Below are 18,875 nucleotides of genomic sequence, written 5' to 3' on the forward strand. Positions count from 1 at the left end.
AGCTAAATAATGGAAGAACTAATTTCTGCACTCCAAATAGACTTAATTTACTGGACATGCATAGCTGATCAAAATGTCCCTTGTTCCAGGCAAGCACAGAAGACAACTATTAGGATGCTTGGGACACAAGTACAACTGTGAGAAAGTTGGTTTTTGACATCTGCAGTCCTAGACAACAGCTGAACAGGGATATTCTTGAACATCTTGTATCTATCTATAGATAGCTGCACCTTATTTACGCTCCTACAATTCATTACTGAATGTAGCTTGAAGTTTGTTTATATTCACTCTGATGGTACAACGAGGATGAACACTAGCATATTCCAACCCCACCTCATTCACAATAAAAGTGTTTTGTCCCAATGGGATTTCTGATCACATTGCTCCCACCAAATTTTGGAGCAAATTTCTCCATTACTTAAAACATGAACAGGAGCAGATACCCACTGATCTGTATTCTAAGGTCTGCCCTTCCGATGTAATTTGTAGAAAAGGGACATCATTCCAGAAATACAAACTTATGAGAAATCAGTCTAAACATTTCCAGCCTTTATGTTAACACTTTCTGTCTTCAAACCTATCCTTGAAATAATCTATTCTCATTCCCTTCTACAGCTTTTTATCCATTCCTCATCCACTGCTGCACAACAAACAGCCTTAGACTTTAGTGGGTTGCATGACTTTTATTTCCTCTCTGTTCACTGAATTTCAGCTCCCAAGTTCTCATGTTTTATACTTTTAACACAAAAATGCTTGGAGTTATGACCGTGCCTGGAAGATTGGAAAATATCTACCTTTAGGCAATATTATATGCATATGAAGACCTCAATACTATTTAAATAACAGTTAAAACCACAACCTTCAAATACAAAGCCAGCTATTAAAATATTGCTGGAGGCAATGTGGCAAGGTTTATGCTAGTTTTATGCAAGATATAGGAATAGGAGAGAAGGTTGTGTCATTTGAATGACTACACTGTAGTCCTCTCTATTTTCTAATTATCGCCAATTTAATCAACTTGTTCTGTTTATATATTTTGCAATAACCTTTTGTCTTGCCTTTTATTCAGGGAGGAGGAGAGAAATTGCAATAGCATAGTAAGTTTAAAAAATATGAGCTACACGGAAGACAGAACAGCAACTAAGATACTGTGATTAATTTCATAGACTTCCAGTAGGAAGTATTTAGTTTATCGGCACATAGTAAATGAATATTAAAATACGCATACCCCAAGGCTACAAGAGAAACTAGATAACAGCTGTTGGTCTAAAATGTGGTTCCATAATGCCGAGATTGGAATAAGCTTGTAATTATGAATTAAAGCTAGAACAGTAAAAAAAATAAAAAATAAAAAATAAAAATTACAAACACATCATGGAGATGCTCTTTAGCCCATGCCATTTAAAACCAGCTCTATTCACTTAAAAACTGAAGAGGAAGGGAAGGATTTGCTCCTATTGGGTTTTAAAAAAACCCACAACAAACACTTGAGCACAATTAGCAAGTAGGAGTTTCTTATTTTAGCTCATATTTTACAAAAATAAGTATCTCAGTTTTAAGATCAACAAAAGTTTGTAGCAGACTGTTTACTGTTACCACTGTTTACTTTAATGGCAAACTTAGCTTTGTATAGCCAGAAAGTATATCTACCTTAGAGATGGCATCACAGATCTGGAAAAGCAGTAAAAATCCCAGTCAAATAATTTGCTCTATTGCAGTAAGTATATTATTGGAGTAAGTATACTACTCCTCTTACTCAGTGTGTTGTCATTATGCATGAAAGACATAAGACAACCTGAAGGACAGAACTACATCCAGCATAAAAAAAACTAGCTTATCAAATCCATTTGTTCTGTAGATACATAGAGCAATGACTGTTTTAGGTTACACCACGAAATTTTCAAATCCCTTGCCCTATGAGCAGTCATCAGCAGTGCATTTAAAACAGTGTGGAAGAAAAGTGGAGAGTATTTTACAAACAAAGCATAATGCTGACCAGTCTAAAAGGTCTTTTTTAACTAGTCAGAAGTTTTCCAGAAAAAAACATTTTTGATCTGTTTTTGATTCTACTAGCAGCTACAGGTCCACAGCTGTCACAACCAGAAGATGTGGAGATATGGACTACAGTTCAAAAGTTTATATGCAGTACAGAGGGGGGAAAGAGATGCATACTTACTATCTAACTGCAGTGTAAAAATTATAAGGTTTCTCTGCACTCTGAATGGAGAAAGATAAATACCCCTAGAAGACAATGCAGACTAGCCTGACTGTTCTGAATCACCTGAGGACTTTTCTTGCTCTCTTATTGCCTAAATCTGTCTCATTTATGTGAGCAAAGTGAAGTATGAATATTCTCCTATGACATGGAACAGTGACACGAGCCATAGCAATGTATACTTACATCATACTGAGGAATCATTGCCACAGCCTTGTTCACAAAGGTGGAGTAAAAAGATGGAACTTCTTCAGTTGCACCTGCAGTCACTAAAGTATGGAGCAACTGTGCCCAAGCAGCTGTGGCAGCCTGTATCTAACTTAGCCTGTTATTCAGCCCAGATGCTTGACTGGCAAACTCATGCCTAAGCACCTGTGACTATAGCATAACTATACCTTGAATATAAGATTGACACAAACTTAGCAGCTATTATAGGGAACAAAAATGATTTTAGGATTTCTGAATTCAAAATACATACTTCGGTGGGGTTGGTTTTTGCTTTTTAAGAAGTCAATACAGTATCTGGTCTCATTTCATTGAAATCATCTTTTGAAAGTTAACTGAGTTTTTGAAACTCGAATTAGGACACACTATAGATGTTAGGTTTGAAATCATACCTAAATGCAAGCACTACATTTAAAAATAATACAATATTACTCCTAATATGAAAACTAACTTTATCTTGACCTAACAGGCAAAATTTCTCATCAACAAGTGAAGTGTCCCACTTCGGTATGGCTAGGAGATGCCCTTCTTTGTTTTTTTTTTAAGTTTACATCATACTGAGCTTCTTCCTCTTTTCACTTTTTCTTTTTTCTTTTCTCCACTGGATGTGCATGTTTCTGGCTTAAAACAGAGTGAATTCATACCAGCATAACATTCCCTAAAATGTCAGCGACTTTCAAGAGATTCAGACATTCAGTGATTAGCACACTTGAAAAACCGAAGAACATGAGATAGTCTTTAGAAGAGCCTATAAACAGCTGTTATGAAAATATTTAAGATATTCTGTCTTCCATGATTATATTTCAAAAGTCACTGCAGAGCCCAGATGAGTCACCACATCATAACTTTGTTTCATGTCATCATGATGCCAAGGCTTCCTCGCCATATCAGGAAATATCACTTGGAAGAAACAATAGGAATTTTCAATCTTTATCCTGTTGCATTATGCTCTTTGTGTTTTCTAGTAAGTACCTAATCAGTTGAAGACTGTTAAATTCAGTATCTCCTTCAGAGAAGAATTTTAGTGATAGTGAATGCATTTTTAAACCACTACTGATTATCACATAGTTAGTGTAAATGAACAAATTTCACATGAAGCAGACACTGTGCACCCACATGATATACACTGATAAGCAAAATCAATTAACCACTTCAGAACAAGGAGGCTTGTTCTATTGGATTGCTCTTTTCAAATGATTGTTTGATTAAGTTTTCTACAAAGAAAAGAAAATACGGTGACAGGAATTAAATTACAGAAATTTAGTAAATCTTTGCAAGTATTTTACAAAATACCACTCTTTACTTAATAAAGGGCAAGCGACATATTTTATGATTTCCCATTCATTCGACAAAGCTATGGTGTTTGTAATTGTGTATATAAAGCCATCAGTCTTGTAGAGCCGTCTTTAGCTGAGCGAGCCCCAAAGCATCCCGTCCATTCTGCTCAGATCTGATCAGCATCTTTATAGTTTACCAGCCTTGGGGTTCAATTTTGTTTTGGATGCTTTTATAAATGAGCACAATCACTGGTGAATCTGTTCTTCCAGATTGCAAAGAGAAAAATCGAGAGAAGAACTTTAGTAGATTACTGTGTCATTGAGGATAAAGTACAAGCACAAATGCACCTAAAGTAGTCTCAGAGATTATTTCATTGGGTGTACATTTTCAGTTTTATTTCAGTAAAATTAGATGATTGTCTTAGTTATTATTGTTTTTGAAGCTATATTCTGTCCCCAGGCAAGGTGCATGATCAATGCACTATCTAGCAAAATCAATTTGTTGCAAAGTACTATTTATTTAAAAAAAAAAAAAAAAGAAAAAAAGAAAAAAAAGAAAGAAAGAAAAAAAAGAAATACAGGAAAGTGGGGGGAGAAGAGGAGAGTAATGCATAGCAAATGTGAAAATGATTATAAGGCTTTCTTCTAGTCAGGCTGAATTTTCTCACTGAACCATGGAAGTTAAGGAATAATATAACTGATTTCACAAATCCTGTACCAAACTAGTTTTGTATGCATAGTTCAACTGTAAGGTAGCCAGTCAAAAGCCTACAATGATCTTTTCTGCTTCTTTTTATTTTTACCGTAAGAGATAAGTTTCTGACAAATAAAAAATAGCGGGTGTCACTGTCCTCTTCCACTATGCTGACCAACCACACAAGTGGTTCTATTTTTATGTAAACAGTACACAGGAAAGAATCCATATATTTTAATATAAAACAGGGTATGGTTTGGTTTCTTTTCTATAGCTATAAAAAAATCTGTTCTTCCTATACTTTGTTATTCAAGAGATCATCAATATCACCAAATATCTGATAGTTAAGGGGAATGTGATTTTCTCAAGCAGCAAGAAGGCTTCACTCTCATGACAGATAGGGTCAATTTCGCTTTCAGAAGCTATTGATGCTCGTGTTATCTCTGTCATGCCACCATATTAGAAACATAGTGGAAATCCATTGTGTGCAATCTAAGTCAAAACGTTTGCTGCTCTAAATAGTTACAGAAACACACATTTCTAGTCAGTTGGGAATTAAGCATTCATACATTTAATGAGAGAAAAATTCTTCAGTAGAAATGGTTAATTAGAAATGTTAAGAGTTACAGTCATCTCTTTATTCAGTATCATGATTGAGGAAATTATTATAACAGAACCTAGAAATGTATGAAATGATTATAATGGATGCAGTCTTTTAATCACATTATGAATCTGAATTCCGAGACTAGCTTCAGCCATCTACTGAGTGTAACTTGAAAATGAAATACAGAGATATCTACAACTGCTATGCTCAGGTATGGAGGCAACCATTTCATCTTAAGACTTCAGCAGAGAGAGAGCTGCAGTCAGGAGAAAGAAAACAGCTACCTTCAATTGATACAAAATCCAGATGTTTTTCCATTTCATAGAAAACAGTGCCCTCAGTACTGGGTTTTGAGTTTCACTTCTAGCAGATTAGTAGAAAAAGGGTGATTTGGAATTCAGTAATAATGGCACAACTCAAGTCATTATTGCTGTACAGTTAATTAACTTGCCCTTTATCTGGAAGAAGGAGGAGGACTTACAGTTCTTATACAACAGTATGACCTGTTAATCTATTTGGCATTTGCTATTAATAATGCATGTTTTCAGGCAGCAGGGATACATAATAACATTTTGTGGTTTTAAGTTGTCAAACCATAGGTAGAATAGCTGAAATGGATCATCTAGAGGCCATGAAAATGTGCGATTTGAATAGGCATTTTTCAAAAGTTAAGATAGTACATATTATTCAGAGCTGCTTCATGAAGCAACTATGGGGTCAGAGCAGCTGTGGGAGAGAGAGACTTGGCAACTGAGTTTAGGCAGCCTCATAGGAATCAAGACATCACTGACTCTAGTCTCATGTATGATGCTGCTCAAAGCCCTCAACATTAAGGCACTGCTAGCTTGCAATGCTGATATCATACCTACCTGCTCCCTCTAACTCTCCCTTCAGAACTCTCTAACTCTGAGCAGAACAGATGCAGCCTTGGCTAGGTGAATGGGTAGAAAATGCACCAAAGGAAACTCAGGGAGCATATATAGACCCCACGTAAAGATATTTCCCTGGCAAGTTTTAATTTTAAAAATATAATTGCTAAGGGACAGGGGAGAATTCCAGCATCATCACTGCATTAACAAATGAGAACACGACTTCCACTGAAATTCCAAATTCAACCTCTTCCTGTTACTCCAGCCCCATGTTTGAGTTTCAGTCCTTCAGAGTGCAAAGTACTTCATACATACACATAGACTCAAAGGACATACGCAAATGCCTATACACAGCTACAGGTGTGCACAAACATAAACTTGTTGCCAGGGATGGAAAAATCTGAAAATTTCTCTTTTATTCAGGAATCTTTACATCCTAGTTTTATTCAAGAGAAAACCTGGAAGACGATACTGAGATGCAAACCATCAGATCACTCCAAGCCAACCTATTATTTCTCTAATATTCCTAATTCCTTTACCAAACTCTACCTAATCATGTGCTTAGATATTACTGGGAGGACTTTTCTCCAAAAATATAAAATAAATTTAGACATGCTGTGAAAAGTCATTCAGAATAATGTATCAAAATGAAAATACATACCAAGTTACCTAGAAAAGGATTGAAATTCTGTGAACAAAAAGCCTGGTAAATGCTGGGGAAACTCCTTCATGGACATATCGTTTTTCAGTTCTCACATGAAGTTTCTTGCATTTTCCTCTGGATTGTGGTGTGGTAACAGTCACTGCTGAAAGGGAGATAGTGGGCCAGATGTATCATTGGTGTGACACAGCATGGAGATGCCTTATGTTCCTGACACTGAGGTCATTCTTCAGACAAACACACTCCATTCACCTGAGATACTGTTTTAGAAGGGAACAGCTGTGACAGAGTTGAGGACCCTCAAAGACTGGAAAGCACAAGCTGCTAGGGAGGAGCCCCATCTGCATATGGCACAATACTGTACATAGAGGAGGAAAGAATTAATAGATCACAATCTGCTGTAGATGATGATATTATCCTGGCCTGACAGTTTTGGGTCAAGGACAGAGAAATAAAAAAATCTAAATTAACACACAGTGAATGATGAAGAAAAAAATGCTAAACAGAACTATTAGACAAAGCAATTACATAAAAAGGTTCCATTAGAATACCTGCAGTAAAGTACTGAAATGTGAAACACATTTTCATCAGAGTAAGTACTGTGGAGCAGCTTAAGAGATTTCAGCATGAATATTTCCTCTCATTTCAATTCACACACATCACCTATCCAGTCAGGTTCCAATGTGAGTTTTATGTTTAAGTAGACTCCCAATATTGCAGCCAGAGTTACAATTGAAACAGACAGCATTTTTATGAGTTTTATGTGCATTCGATGACAAGTTGTAATATTCATGTTTTTCTTATGCCTGCTCTCAAAGTGGAATCCAACTTTAGCATATTTCCACGATAAAATCTGAAAGGCCCCGTATTGCCAATTCTCAGTTCTATCTCGTGTTGCAACACTCAACTTCTAATACATTGCTAAAAATACTGAAGGTAATATTGCATAAAAGACAATCAAATTAAGAAGCAGATACAACAGTAAAGCAACCATAATGGAGTTGTTTGGCTTGTATTTAAGCACACAAATGATCCAGAACTGAAGTGTGATCCTTTTAGAATCTGCATATAGAATCTTCTGTGGCTCAGTTCATCCACAGTGGGTTATGATCTGGCAACTGACACTTCTTTAAAATTTCACCTTCAGCTCTCAATTCCATGCATTATGGACTATACAGACAGATGGATTTTAGTGTGTTTATGTAAGTGCATATGGAGATCACGTAAGAGAATTTGGGGGAAAAATAAGGAGAATACATCAAAGACTTCATTTCAGCATCTTCATGTTCCTGGAGCTGCATCTCTGGTGAGAAAATACATTGACCCCAAGAGAAAAGCAAACATTACAGCTGTTTTTGGTTTGTTCTTAAGCACATCCAAGCTTCCCAATTCTTCAGCTGGGCTGCTGTGAACAGAGAAACTATTTACTTTACAATGTGGTTTACCTTTCCCACATGAATCGTTCACAGCCACACTTACATACGCAAGCAAGTTTTTAGTGTACCAGCTGGAAACTGAGACAAGACTTGAGTGTGGTACTGCTATCACAGGGCAAAGGACTTTCCTGGAGTATGTCCTTAGTGAGGCTGGATCTCCTCATATACATTTCATCTCAGCAAAAACTACATCTGCATGAAAAAAGCCCAACCTACCAACCAAAAAACGTATAAGGTTTAGATTGTCTCCTGCTCTACTTTTAGTTCCCAGTTCCGGAATAAATGAACATCAGATTCTCTCTCTAAACCTCAGAAAGTAAAAGTAGCTTCTAGCAGATATTTAACCCTTTAAAACCTTCCTGTCTGTTACTCTCTGGAAGAAAAAAAAAAAGAAAGAAAAAAGAAAAAAAAAACCAAAAACAAAAACCAGAAAGAAAGAAAAACAATGATGATAAAATATAAGGTTATCCAGAGCAAGGATACAGCTAGTTCAAAAATAAATACAGATAAGTATAGATGACATTCTAAGCTTTAGTTACCACAAAGTATTAAGATAAAGAAAAGTTCCAAAGAAATGCAGAAACATTTTGTTTGTCAATCAAAAATACCTAACACTTAAGGGAACTAACTGAATTTTGTCAGGACATTTTTCTTCCCTTCAAAGATACTTTACACCTCTCAGAGCCCACACTGATTGATTTAGCCCCAGCATCATTGCCACACTTCCTCTATCACATGTAAAAAGTAAAAAATCTGATGTACCAGCATACATATCATGAGCTAGAAGCCAGGAAGCAATACTTTTGCAAGTATCCTTTTTCATTGGATACGGTCATGCTAGCCAAATAGGAAGAAACCTGCTACAGATTACCAGTTTACCTTCAGAGAAAAATGATTGTCTTTCACAGTCATTCACACCATTGTTTTTGTCTTTTTCAGCTTGGAACGCTGTCTCAAAGAACCTTCTTCTAACAGCAGCATGTCAAGTGGATCCTAGCAAGCACTGGGAGGTACAGTGGAGAGACCCTCTTCCCTGTATCAAAGTGCTTTGTGCAAAGACTATTACAAAAACCTACGCACACTTAAGATAGAAAGCACAGCACAACACGTGGAGGAGTTATTTCAACCTCAGTCTAATTGTAACAGTAGATGAGAAGACAATGTGGGGATTCCCTGTTTGCAAACAAAATCTGAATAACTATTGCCTGACATATATTTTCCAATGCTCAGAAAGTTATTTCTAAAACTGTTACCTTGACTCCAAAACCATATCAGCTGGCAGGAAGTCTCAAAAAGGATGCTCTGAGTTTATTTTAAATAGATACTCACACATCCTGACAGGCCTGCATCTCAATCTGCATACTGCTCACACTGCTATTTTTATTAAACTCTACCAAAAAAAGCACCACAACATTTCCAATGAAATCATTTTAGCTCTCTGTGCTATAAGCAGTGTTTCCTAGAAGTCAGCCATATAACACTGGCATTGGGTCACAGGAACTGTTCATCTGAACCTGTACTTGGTCCAATACAAGTCACTAGTAGATGTTTAGAGAAAGACTATTATAAACGGCAAAATTATCTGATACTTTCTGCAGTGTAGCTTTACACCTTCTAGTCCTATACAGTATTACAAACTCCCCTGAGCCAGAAGTTAAATACCTTTCATGCTAGAAAGCTGATTCTATTAATGTTACAACTGCATCAGACACAGAAGGCTCCTTAGACTCCTAATGGTCTGCAGCAAGTTCTGGCAGACCCTAAATGTGCTGGCATTTTCCACACACATGGTACAGACGCATTGCTGACATCAGAACAATCACCTCAGCTGAATATTGTGCAGGCACAGCAACTTGCTTGGATGCAAAATCAGGACCACAATTTCCTTTTTCGTTTATATCTTAATTTTCATTCCTGCTATTAACAGAACATGTGACAGATGCAGCTTCCTACTGTACCATAATTTGGTTGAGGGACAGCTTTGATTTGAATAAGTCCCCTAATTTAGTTAAGGACTTATATGTATATGACAACACAAGGCGTGAGGTCCCCCCAACAAATCCTTCAATCTGCCCTCGAAACTCAGAGGTCAGCCTCTATGTACATGTATACGGTAGCTACAGTAAGTGCTGCTCACACACAGTGAGGGAACAGCACAGTCAGTAGCCATGTAGGTGGCCATTATGAGAGTAAAATGTAACCTCATACTCTAAATCAAAAAATGCGTCCAGACATCATTTTCCAACTTGGCAGACAATTTTGGAAATATATGAGAACATATTCACACTATAGATATTTGCTTTAGCACAGCTCCTGTATAACTAAGGAACAATTTTGGTTCATAAAGAATGATTAAAGCACCAATTATTTTGACTAAACACGCGTTTGAAACCCTGAGGCTGGCACGGACATTAAGCCATTAATTCATTATTTAGGTGTCAGTGTGGAAAAATGTCACAAGCTTAAAGGTTTAACAAACACTTCCAAATATTAAAGCAAATGGATACATTTGAAATTTCAGGCTGTTACACAATTTTATTTATTAGATAGTGTAGATTACCTTTTGTACACACATTGCTTGCAATGTATCCTGGAACAATTTTGAGACGAATAGAATCTAATTGTATTTTAAGCTTAAATTTAAATAAAGGAAGAGAGAAAAGACCCCCTCAAGAGCTTCTGGGAAATCATTTACCAAAATCTTTGAGGCTCAGGTGAAACAAGTTGTGCTGTGGGATTTGAAAGATCTGTTGAAGTGTAAGCTATAAAATCACTTCATCTTGGATGCTTAGAAAGGTGGTTTGGGAAAGAAACTCTACTTTTTCAATGCCTCAGTGATATATGGCGCTGACACTAATGGCTATAAAATCTTATTAGGGAGTGCTGTGAAACTCAAATATATGAGTTTCTTATGTGGAAAGATTTGAGTATTCACATTACAGTGGAAAAGAGGACATGTCCACGTTCATCTCCAGAAAGTGGATTGATTCTGGCAATCTATTCGGGTACATACAAATATCTTAGCTCTCCAGGACTGTGACAGAGACAGGCAAATAGCACAGCACACTTCTAAAGCTCTAGCAAGACTTTCTGATAATTTAATATAAAACTCAACTTTCACTGAAACTCAGCAGTGTGGCCTTTACAAATAATGTCACTAACTAAGGTCTAGGTACTGCAAACTTCAACAACGAAATCAGCGAATCCTTCACTTGTCAGGTTAATTTTAGGATATCAGCTTCATGTTGACTATACAATACTAGGCACTGGGTGCCTGTCAGTGGACTGAATACCACAGCAGAATGAAGCTTAGCAAAGGAAAGAACAATCTCCTCAAAACAGAGGTGGACATGAGGCAAATCTCATGTGTAACTCTGGCTGTCGTGGTCTGGTGTGCACTGGTAGGCACCACAATTCTCCTGCAACAAGGCTTTGGCTGCCTGTGCTCAAGGCCTGCTCTAACATTCTGTAGCCTTGCAACCTTTGGTCAGTCTACGGAGAGCAGAGATGTGAGAAGCCTTCTTGGTGTCTCCTATCCTGGGTCCTGAGAGCTGCATTCAAGCTCAGGGATTTTCCCTTAGTCCTCACATTAGCTGTGTGCCTGGCCTATCCATACCTTGGCACTTGAATGATATCAATAAGGCAAATGATATGAATAAGGCATGATTGTGAAGCAAGCGATACAGGGCTTTTAACAGTCCAGTAGAGACATAATCAGATTTTTCTTTGATTTGAATGTCTGATTGGAACTCTATACATTCCATTGGAAATTTCACAGGACTGAAAATGAAATGGCAGATCAACAAAAACAAACATACAAAAAAAAACATTTCTTTGTTTTTTTAGAAAACCTGAAACCTATTCTCAAAAGCCTTTATCAAAATGAAAAGCACAGCTGCATAGTTTTTGCTGTTCATAGGACCGTGCTTAGACAGTACATCTAAATGCATAGCATTATTTATGATAACTTGTGTTTCCCATAATTTAAGTATTCAGCAAATCTCTTCCAAGATGAACATGGTAAATTATTTTTACAAAATAACCCAAGCTGAACTTTAATAATTAAATGAAAAAACTGACATGTGTACTTAATAACTGAAAATGCATGTCTTCACAGGAACACGCATGTAGGTAGGATGAAATACTACTAGTAATCATTCCACACAGTGGAACTACGTGCAGCTGACTCATGAAGAATATCACTGACAAGATGCATGTAGCCCGTGGGCTGTGGGTTGGACATGCCTGGTTTCGGAATAGACCTTGATGCTGGGTTAACAGCCAGAGGAGCTCTCCAGCCTGAGAGTCCCATGGGTGCCATCAAGGTCCCCACTGCATCCAGCCCTGGGGGGCAGAAGCAACCCCACTGGGAGCCAGGGCAGGAGGCACAGATCTGAGGTATGGTTTGGACATGCCTGCTATAAGCCATGTTTAGAAAATGTGCTCTTCAAGAGGCTAACTAGCTAAGGAGACAATAACTAAATTGATAAATCCTCATTAAATTTAGGTAGCGGATTTCCAAAGCAAACATCACCAGTAAGTTATCATATCCCCTTCTAGTCAGGAATTTGAATTACCGCTGCATCTAATATACCCACATATACAAACATAAGCACAAATTTCCCTCATTAATTTTCCAGTCAAAACAATTCATTTGTTTAAACACAGAACAATTTTAGGAATTCTAGGACACCCTCTCACTCTTACTTTCTTTCCACCTTCCTAACAGGACTGCCTATTCAGTTTTCCACCACTATTATTGACTACTGACATTTGTAATATCTGCAACATTTACCATTTTAGATTCTAAGTTCACTGTTAAGGTCAACATATACTTCTGAATGGCAGAGGCCATTCACTTTCAGAAAGATGAAGCACAAACAATACATGAGCAAAGGATACTCAGATTTAAAACTGAATTTATTAGAGAAGAAGATAAACAGCACTACCGCTTTACCCCAAGTTAAGAGGTACCACTGGGCTTGGATGAAATTCTGGAGCTTTTTTCCACAATTTCACAAAATGTGTATATCCACTCTAATTACCTACAGTTGATAACAATGCACCCCATGGAAAGCACAGAGAAAACTGACAGAAGGTCAAGGGAAGTCTTTACACAGCATTGGTGATGCTCCACTTGAAGTTACGTTCAGGTCTTCCTAGTGGAAGACATGGAGCTACTGGAGTGCATCCAAAAACAGTCATGAAGATGATTAAACATCTCTTACAAGGAAAGACTGAGAAAATCTGGCTTTCAGATTCTTCTGAAGGGCAATTTTAATGAAGACAGTGGAAGAGTACATGTAGGTGTGGGTTTTATAAAACACTTTTCATCGTATACAAGCAGTAAGAATACCAGCTGGATCTTCTGATCCTGTTACTTAAAAAAAATAATCTGAAGAAATACACACAATCACTCTATACTAACAAGCAGCACAGCATCAATTTCAGCATGGTTCACAGTGCTAAAATGCCAAGTATGTAGTACTTGGTACTTCTACAAATTCCAGACATTACTTGCATATGAACTGACACTGAAAATCATGGGCTCCTGTTTGCTGCTATACATACAGAATTTTATTTTATTTTATTTTATTTTTTGCATTAATCAAAAAACAAAGAACTCAATTTACACATATTAGTCTGCAATTAAAGTGGCACAGATCTACATAAAGTTTGTAAAATAACAATCACTGCTAAAGACAACAGTAAAAAAATAATCAAAACCAGCTTTGCATGTTTAGTTCTTCCTTTAAAACTGTCTTCTAATGCTTCTTTCAGCCTTATAAATCCAAAATTTTATATCTAGTTTTCCCTTCTTTGTTCTGTGGAACTGAGAAGTTTTAGACTTCTTAACTTGCTTGCTAAAGAAATGTAATAACAAGGTTTTATTTGAATGTGATGATCTTTCAAGAGGAGATGGATGGCTCTACAATCCTAGGATCTAGACTTCTGAGGCCAGCTGAAAACACTGGAACAAAATCAACTTCCAGATATAATGATGGGCCTAGGAACCATCTCCTTCAGTGCATATGTCTCACGGTCTTGCTTGTTCAGCTGCATTTCACAGCCCATGGTGCAAGTCTAGGTTGACAGAGCACAGATAAGAAAAGAGCCATTGCAGCATCACACTGCTAGAACTGCAAACCCTGAAAAGAAGCTGTCTCAGTTAGCAGGTTGGCCAAGTGGCTGGAGTTACTTAAACGGGTCTTCAGGGTTGTTTCTATTTGCTCAAGAGTCTCAGCAACCTCTGAAATAAACCATGCTGGAAGGGTGCACAGGTGGTTTTAAATTCTTAGTTCTCCTCCCCACAGGCCAGATTTGCTGTTCACCTCTAGAAAGAAACTCTCCCTCGGTATCTTTTGCTGGTGTTGAGTAGTCTGGAGCAATGTTTATTTATCTAACTTTGATGACAATCAGTCCCAAGGCCCTTAGCATGCTGCTAATTTATTCTTTTCCCATGAGAAGAAAATTATTTCTTTCGTTATTCTTAGCAGCTTTCAAACAAAGTGAGGGTCCTTCAGGCTGCAAGGTAATTACAGAGCTACTGCTCACCTAAATCCTCTGTTTGCACAGTGCAGTTTTAGTATGCACTACATCCTTGCCTCCCTTTAAATGTTTCTGTAATCAAAGGCAACGTTGCCAAAAAGATGTAGCAAGCTGAACAGAAAAATATTTATTTGCATGAGTAAGCTGGCTAATTACTTGGGCAATCTCACAAAAAATATACTTTCTGTAAGTTATATTTAGGCATGGAAAAAGTAACCAAAAAGCCAAGCATGGAGAGGAAAAGAAGTAGCATTAAAATACAGGCATTAATTTAAACATGAGAATTCCATACTTTTTATTTGAAATAAAAAGGAGATTCGTGCAAGCACATCCCTGCTTGTGAATAGACAGTTATTGCAAAACTGCAGCTTAGCTGCTGAAAGCATTCTCATGCATGGATACACTGCTTGAAAAAAATACATAAGCAGATTCAGACTGTGCTGTTAAGCCATTTACCAGCCCCAACAAGAACTGTGAGTGCAATTAAGCTCTGCAGCTTCTGCTGTATTACTTCAGAGATGTAGGGAACTCTAATTTCCTACAAGCAAACAACTCTGCAGGCTTGTATTAACAGAAGTCATATAGCTTCATCTGCTTCTATCACATCTACTTAGGTCTTACTCAACTATGTTCTGTTTTCAAGAAATCCAGTCTGGGTCAGTAGAAGCAGAGAGAGAATACAGGCTTCTGTTCAACAGGGTTGTTAAGGCACTAGTTGGAACAACACTAATGCCTTTTTCCTTACAAGGAAAGATACCTGTTTCTTTTACACATTCTAATCCTAAAACATAAAAGAAATCTGAAAACTCTAGCTCTGCTTATGCAAGCCAGAAGTTACACTAATTCCTTGACATTCAATTACGTTTTACGTTTTCACGTGTAAATTTAAATGAGACATTTCATTCTACCACCTGGTTTCCAGACTCTTCAGCCCCAATTGGTTTGGTAACAGAGTTCTTCCTGTTCATTCAGATATTCTGGCTATTAATTCATAACGAATTTCCCTTCCACTGCTTTGCACTGTGTCTTCCTGGTGGTCCTTCATTTAGTCTCCATTCCATCTCAGTTCTGTTTGCCAGGTACTGAATGCCCTTGAGCTGTGTTACATCACCCACAACTGCAAATAGTTTGCAGTGATCACTCTTGGCCCAACTTTAATAAGAATGCTGTAGAAGAGACTGGTCATTCCATTTTGGATTTTAGTGTTTGGGTTACTCATGTTTCCATAAGATTGTGCACCGGAAACAAAACAATTGCTAAATTAGATTTGTAGCCTTAATACATGAAGTTCATCTTCACTGAAAAAAGATTCCCGCTGCACCTGAACTCAGCTGCAAAGCACCTCGAATCCCTCAAATGATAAATATGTACTTTGAAGTAGTAGGGCCGGGATAGCAATCCCTGATAAGTGTCAGGTAACCACTGTAGGCCTAGAAATGGAAGTGTACGAGGTATGCAGCAAGTGAACCCTGTGTAGTTACTGAATGAAACCAGCTGGGACTGGCTGGGATTCTTGCGTAGGTGGCCAAGCAAGGCACACACACACATCCTAATCACTGGTGGCCAGTTAATTCCACAGCACCTTGACAAGCACAGACAGATCCTCCACTGGCTACTCAGAACCTCAGTTCTCTATTCTAGTCAAATGTGGTCCCATTTGCTGCCCTGCTCAAGCTAATTAGCAGCCCTGTACTGCTTCTACAGTGGCTGGCTTTGTGGCAGACCACACCACCGCACACTTAAGATTGAAAAGAAAAAATTAAATGTATCAATGAAGGAATGGTGTCGGAGTCAGGGAAAGGTTCACTCAACAGCGATCTTGGATGTGAGTAGCATAGAATCACAGAATCATGAAGACTGGAAATGACCTCTAAGATCATCCAGTGCAAGAGACAGAGGGAACCATGAACTTTTATTGAATAAACCAGCTTACTGTATGAGAGTGGGGCTGTGTGCCATGGCCACTCAAAGGGCCTGTGGGAAAACACGGTTCTGGCACTTGTGCTTGCTGTGAAACATTGATGCTGAGCACATGAGATGTGGGGGGGACTGGAGTGTGCATCCATGCTGGAGAAATCCCAGGAACATGTGCTGGGGCTGGAGTGCTGCTGGCACACGTGCAGCAGGTGAGGCCGGCGCATGGTGATGACTAAGCAATGGATGATGGCATCGCTGTGGGACGGGTCGTGATGTCCCCCAGTCAAGGTGAGGCCTGGCAACACGGCCAAGCCCTGGTTTGTGACATCTCCATGTGATGGATTGTGACTGCTTGGCCCACGCTGCTCTATGCGGGCGCAGCAGCCCAGCCCAGCAGTTCGTGCCTGGCCTCCAACCGAGCGAGTGTGCGAGGACTGGAGTGTGGACAGGGCGAGCTTCGGAGCTGGAACGCGCTCTTGGTGCTGCTTTCGCAGATCTCAGACGCTGTTTCAGAGCCACCTGTGCTGTACCCGGACCCTGCTGGCAGCAGGCAGCCGGGACATCAAGGAGAGGAGCGTGCAGCAGAGCAGGTGGGCAGCATGGCAATGCCTCGTGCCAGGACTCCAGTTGAGCCTAGCAGCGAGACTTGGAGCACTGAGCGATTTGTTCGGGTTGTGCTGTGTGGCTGCTGGCACCAGTTCTTGGTGCCCATCCCACAGTATCACCAGTGTTCCCCCAAGCCCTGCCTGGATCAGGCAGCTGGAACTACGCAGGCTGTACTTGTAGGAGCACAGGTGAGGGGTGCAGGACATGGCTCCTACAGTAGCTAGTGGGGAACAGGGACCAGGAGGGATTGATGATGAGGGACCAGTGCAGCGAGTGACTGTGGCCTCTCTCTCTCTTTTGTAGTTCGTAACACCTTCTGCCTGCTGCAGCACCTGTGAGGGGAGCAGCTTCCCGACCTCAGCTCTCCCCAGCCCACCGCACAGCCCAGGGCCATGGATGTGCCATCCAACTGGACCTGCCCCATCTGCGGGCAAATCCGGGAGGATGTCACCTACGTGACCCCCTGCCAGCACCAGCTGTGCTATGGCTGTGCCATCTGGTGGGCAAGCAAGAAGCCGAGTTGTGCCGTATGCGGGCACAAAATTGACACCATCCGATACTCGGTGAGGTCGGAAGAGGATTACCTCGAGTGTGCTGTCCCGCAGCCCGCAGCACACTCAGATCACGGCCTGCAGGACGAGCAGGGGCCTGCAGAGCCGGTGCTCATCCCACCTGAGCACAATTTCCCAGCCGAGGTCTGGGCTGCCTTTTTCCAAGACCATCCGGAAGACCTCGGACCCCTGCTCCAGTGGCTGCAGGAGGAGATCCAGCAGACATCCAGCGACGACTGGTGGGAAGTCTACGTGGGACAGTGCACCACTGTGAACTTCCTTTGTCAACATGGTCTGGACGAAGAGGCCTTGGTGCAGGCGCTGCAGCTGAGCACCAGCGGCGACGTGCTGCCCTTCGTTAGGAGGCTCATCAGCACCGCTGCAGCCCTCTACGGTCCCACGATTCGCCACCAGCTGGACCACCAAGTCATCCATGCTGCTGGAAGGAGGGAGGACAGCCCTGCAGCCAGCTCCATCACCACCACCTCCCATCAGGAGCCTCCTGCCTCGGGCCCAGGCCACTCCATCAGCCACACTGGGCCCAGTACCGAGGAGCTGCCCAGCAGCTCTACTGGGGTACCTGGTTATCCCAGCACCACCACAGCGCCCTCAGTGGAGGAGCAGCAGGAGGAGCCAGGGCAGGCGGCGGCAGCGGACCCCTCTTCCCAGGGCAGAGACCGCTCGTGTGGGGGGCCCCGGCACCCCCCGAAGAGGAAGGCCCTCAGCAGCCCCCGGGACTCTGCTCCGCCCTGCAAGAGGCGGCCACGGCGGCGGCACTAGGCCGGCACCGCACTGCCGTCACAGCACGGCTCCGGCGGGCTGGGGGAAAAACATCTACCTCTCAGCCTGCTGCTTATTATATCTAATAAACATCTGTTACAACTAAGAATAAAAAGTCTCTTTGTTATTGACAAAGCGATTCGCGTTGCTTTTCCTACCCATACTACTTTCTCACCCATTCAGTACTGGAGGTGGGCACAGAAACACAACTTTATTTCCTCCACCATAACCAGGTATACTCGACAGCCATAATAAAACATACAAGGGCCCAACAGGTTGGAGATGGAGCACACCTTACTCCAATAATCCCATAATCAGGAGCAATGGGGGGAAAGGCAAATTTCTGCACCTGTGGTGGAACACCTCCTGGCCACACCGCAGGCAGGGCCACCCAGCTGGACATGACCCCACACAAAGGGCCTGTGGGAAAACATGGTTCAGGCACTTGTGATTGCTGTGAAACATTGATGCTGAGCACATGAGATGGGGGA

At 40.5% G+C, this 18,875-nt stretch overlaps 1 protein-coding gene and 1 long non-coding RNA gene across 2 annotated transcripts in view; one reads left to right on the forward strand and one right to left on the reverse strand.

Annotated features, from left to right (window-relative positions):
• LOC146761942 (uncharacterized) overlaps positions 1-18,875 on the reverse strand; it is a 126,218-nt gene that overhangs the window by 63,567 nt on the left and 43,776 nt on the right. The window lies entirely within an intron of this gene.
• Positions 17,366-18,384, forward strand: LOC146761943 (uncharacterized). Its single transcript, XM_085540883.1, has one exon. It carries the CDS (start codon positions 17,446-17,448, stop codon positions 18,382-18,384), a length of 939 nt encoding a protein of 312 aa, XP_085397009.1. The 5' UTR covers positions 17,366-17,445.

Source organism: Coturnix japonica, chromosome 2 (genome assembly GCF_054131305.1).
Source record: "Coturnix japonica strain WE chromosome 2, WE-NBRP24, whole genome shotgun sequence".
NCBI lineage: Eukaryota > Metazoa > Chordata > Aves > Galliformes > Phasianidae > Coturnix > Coturnix japonica.

What these genes read in the sequence shown, in the direction of transcription:
- LOC146761943 (XM_085540883.1), top strand. Translation starts at nt 17,446, where the DNA reads ATGGATGTGCCATCCAACTGGACCTGCCCCATCTGCGGGCAAATCCGG.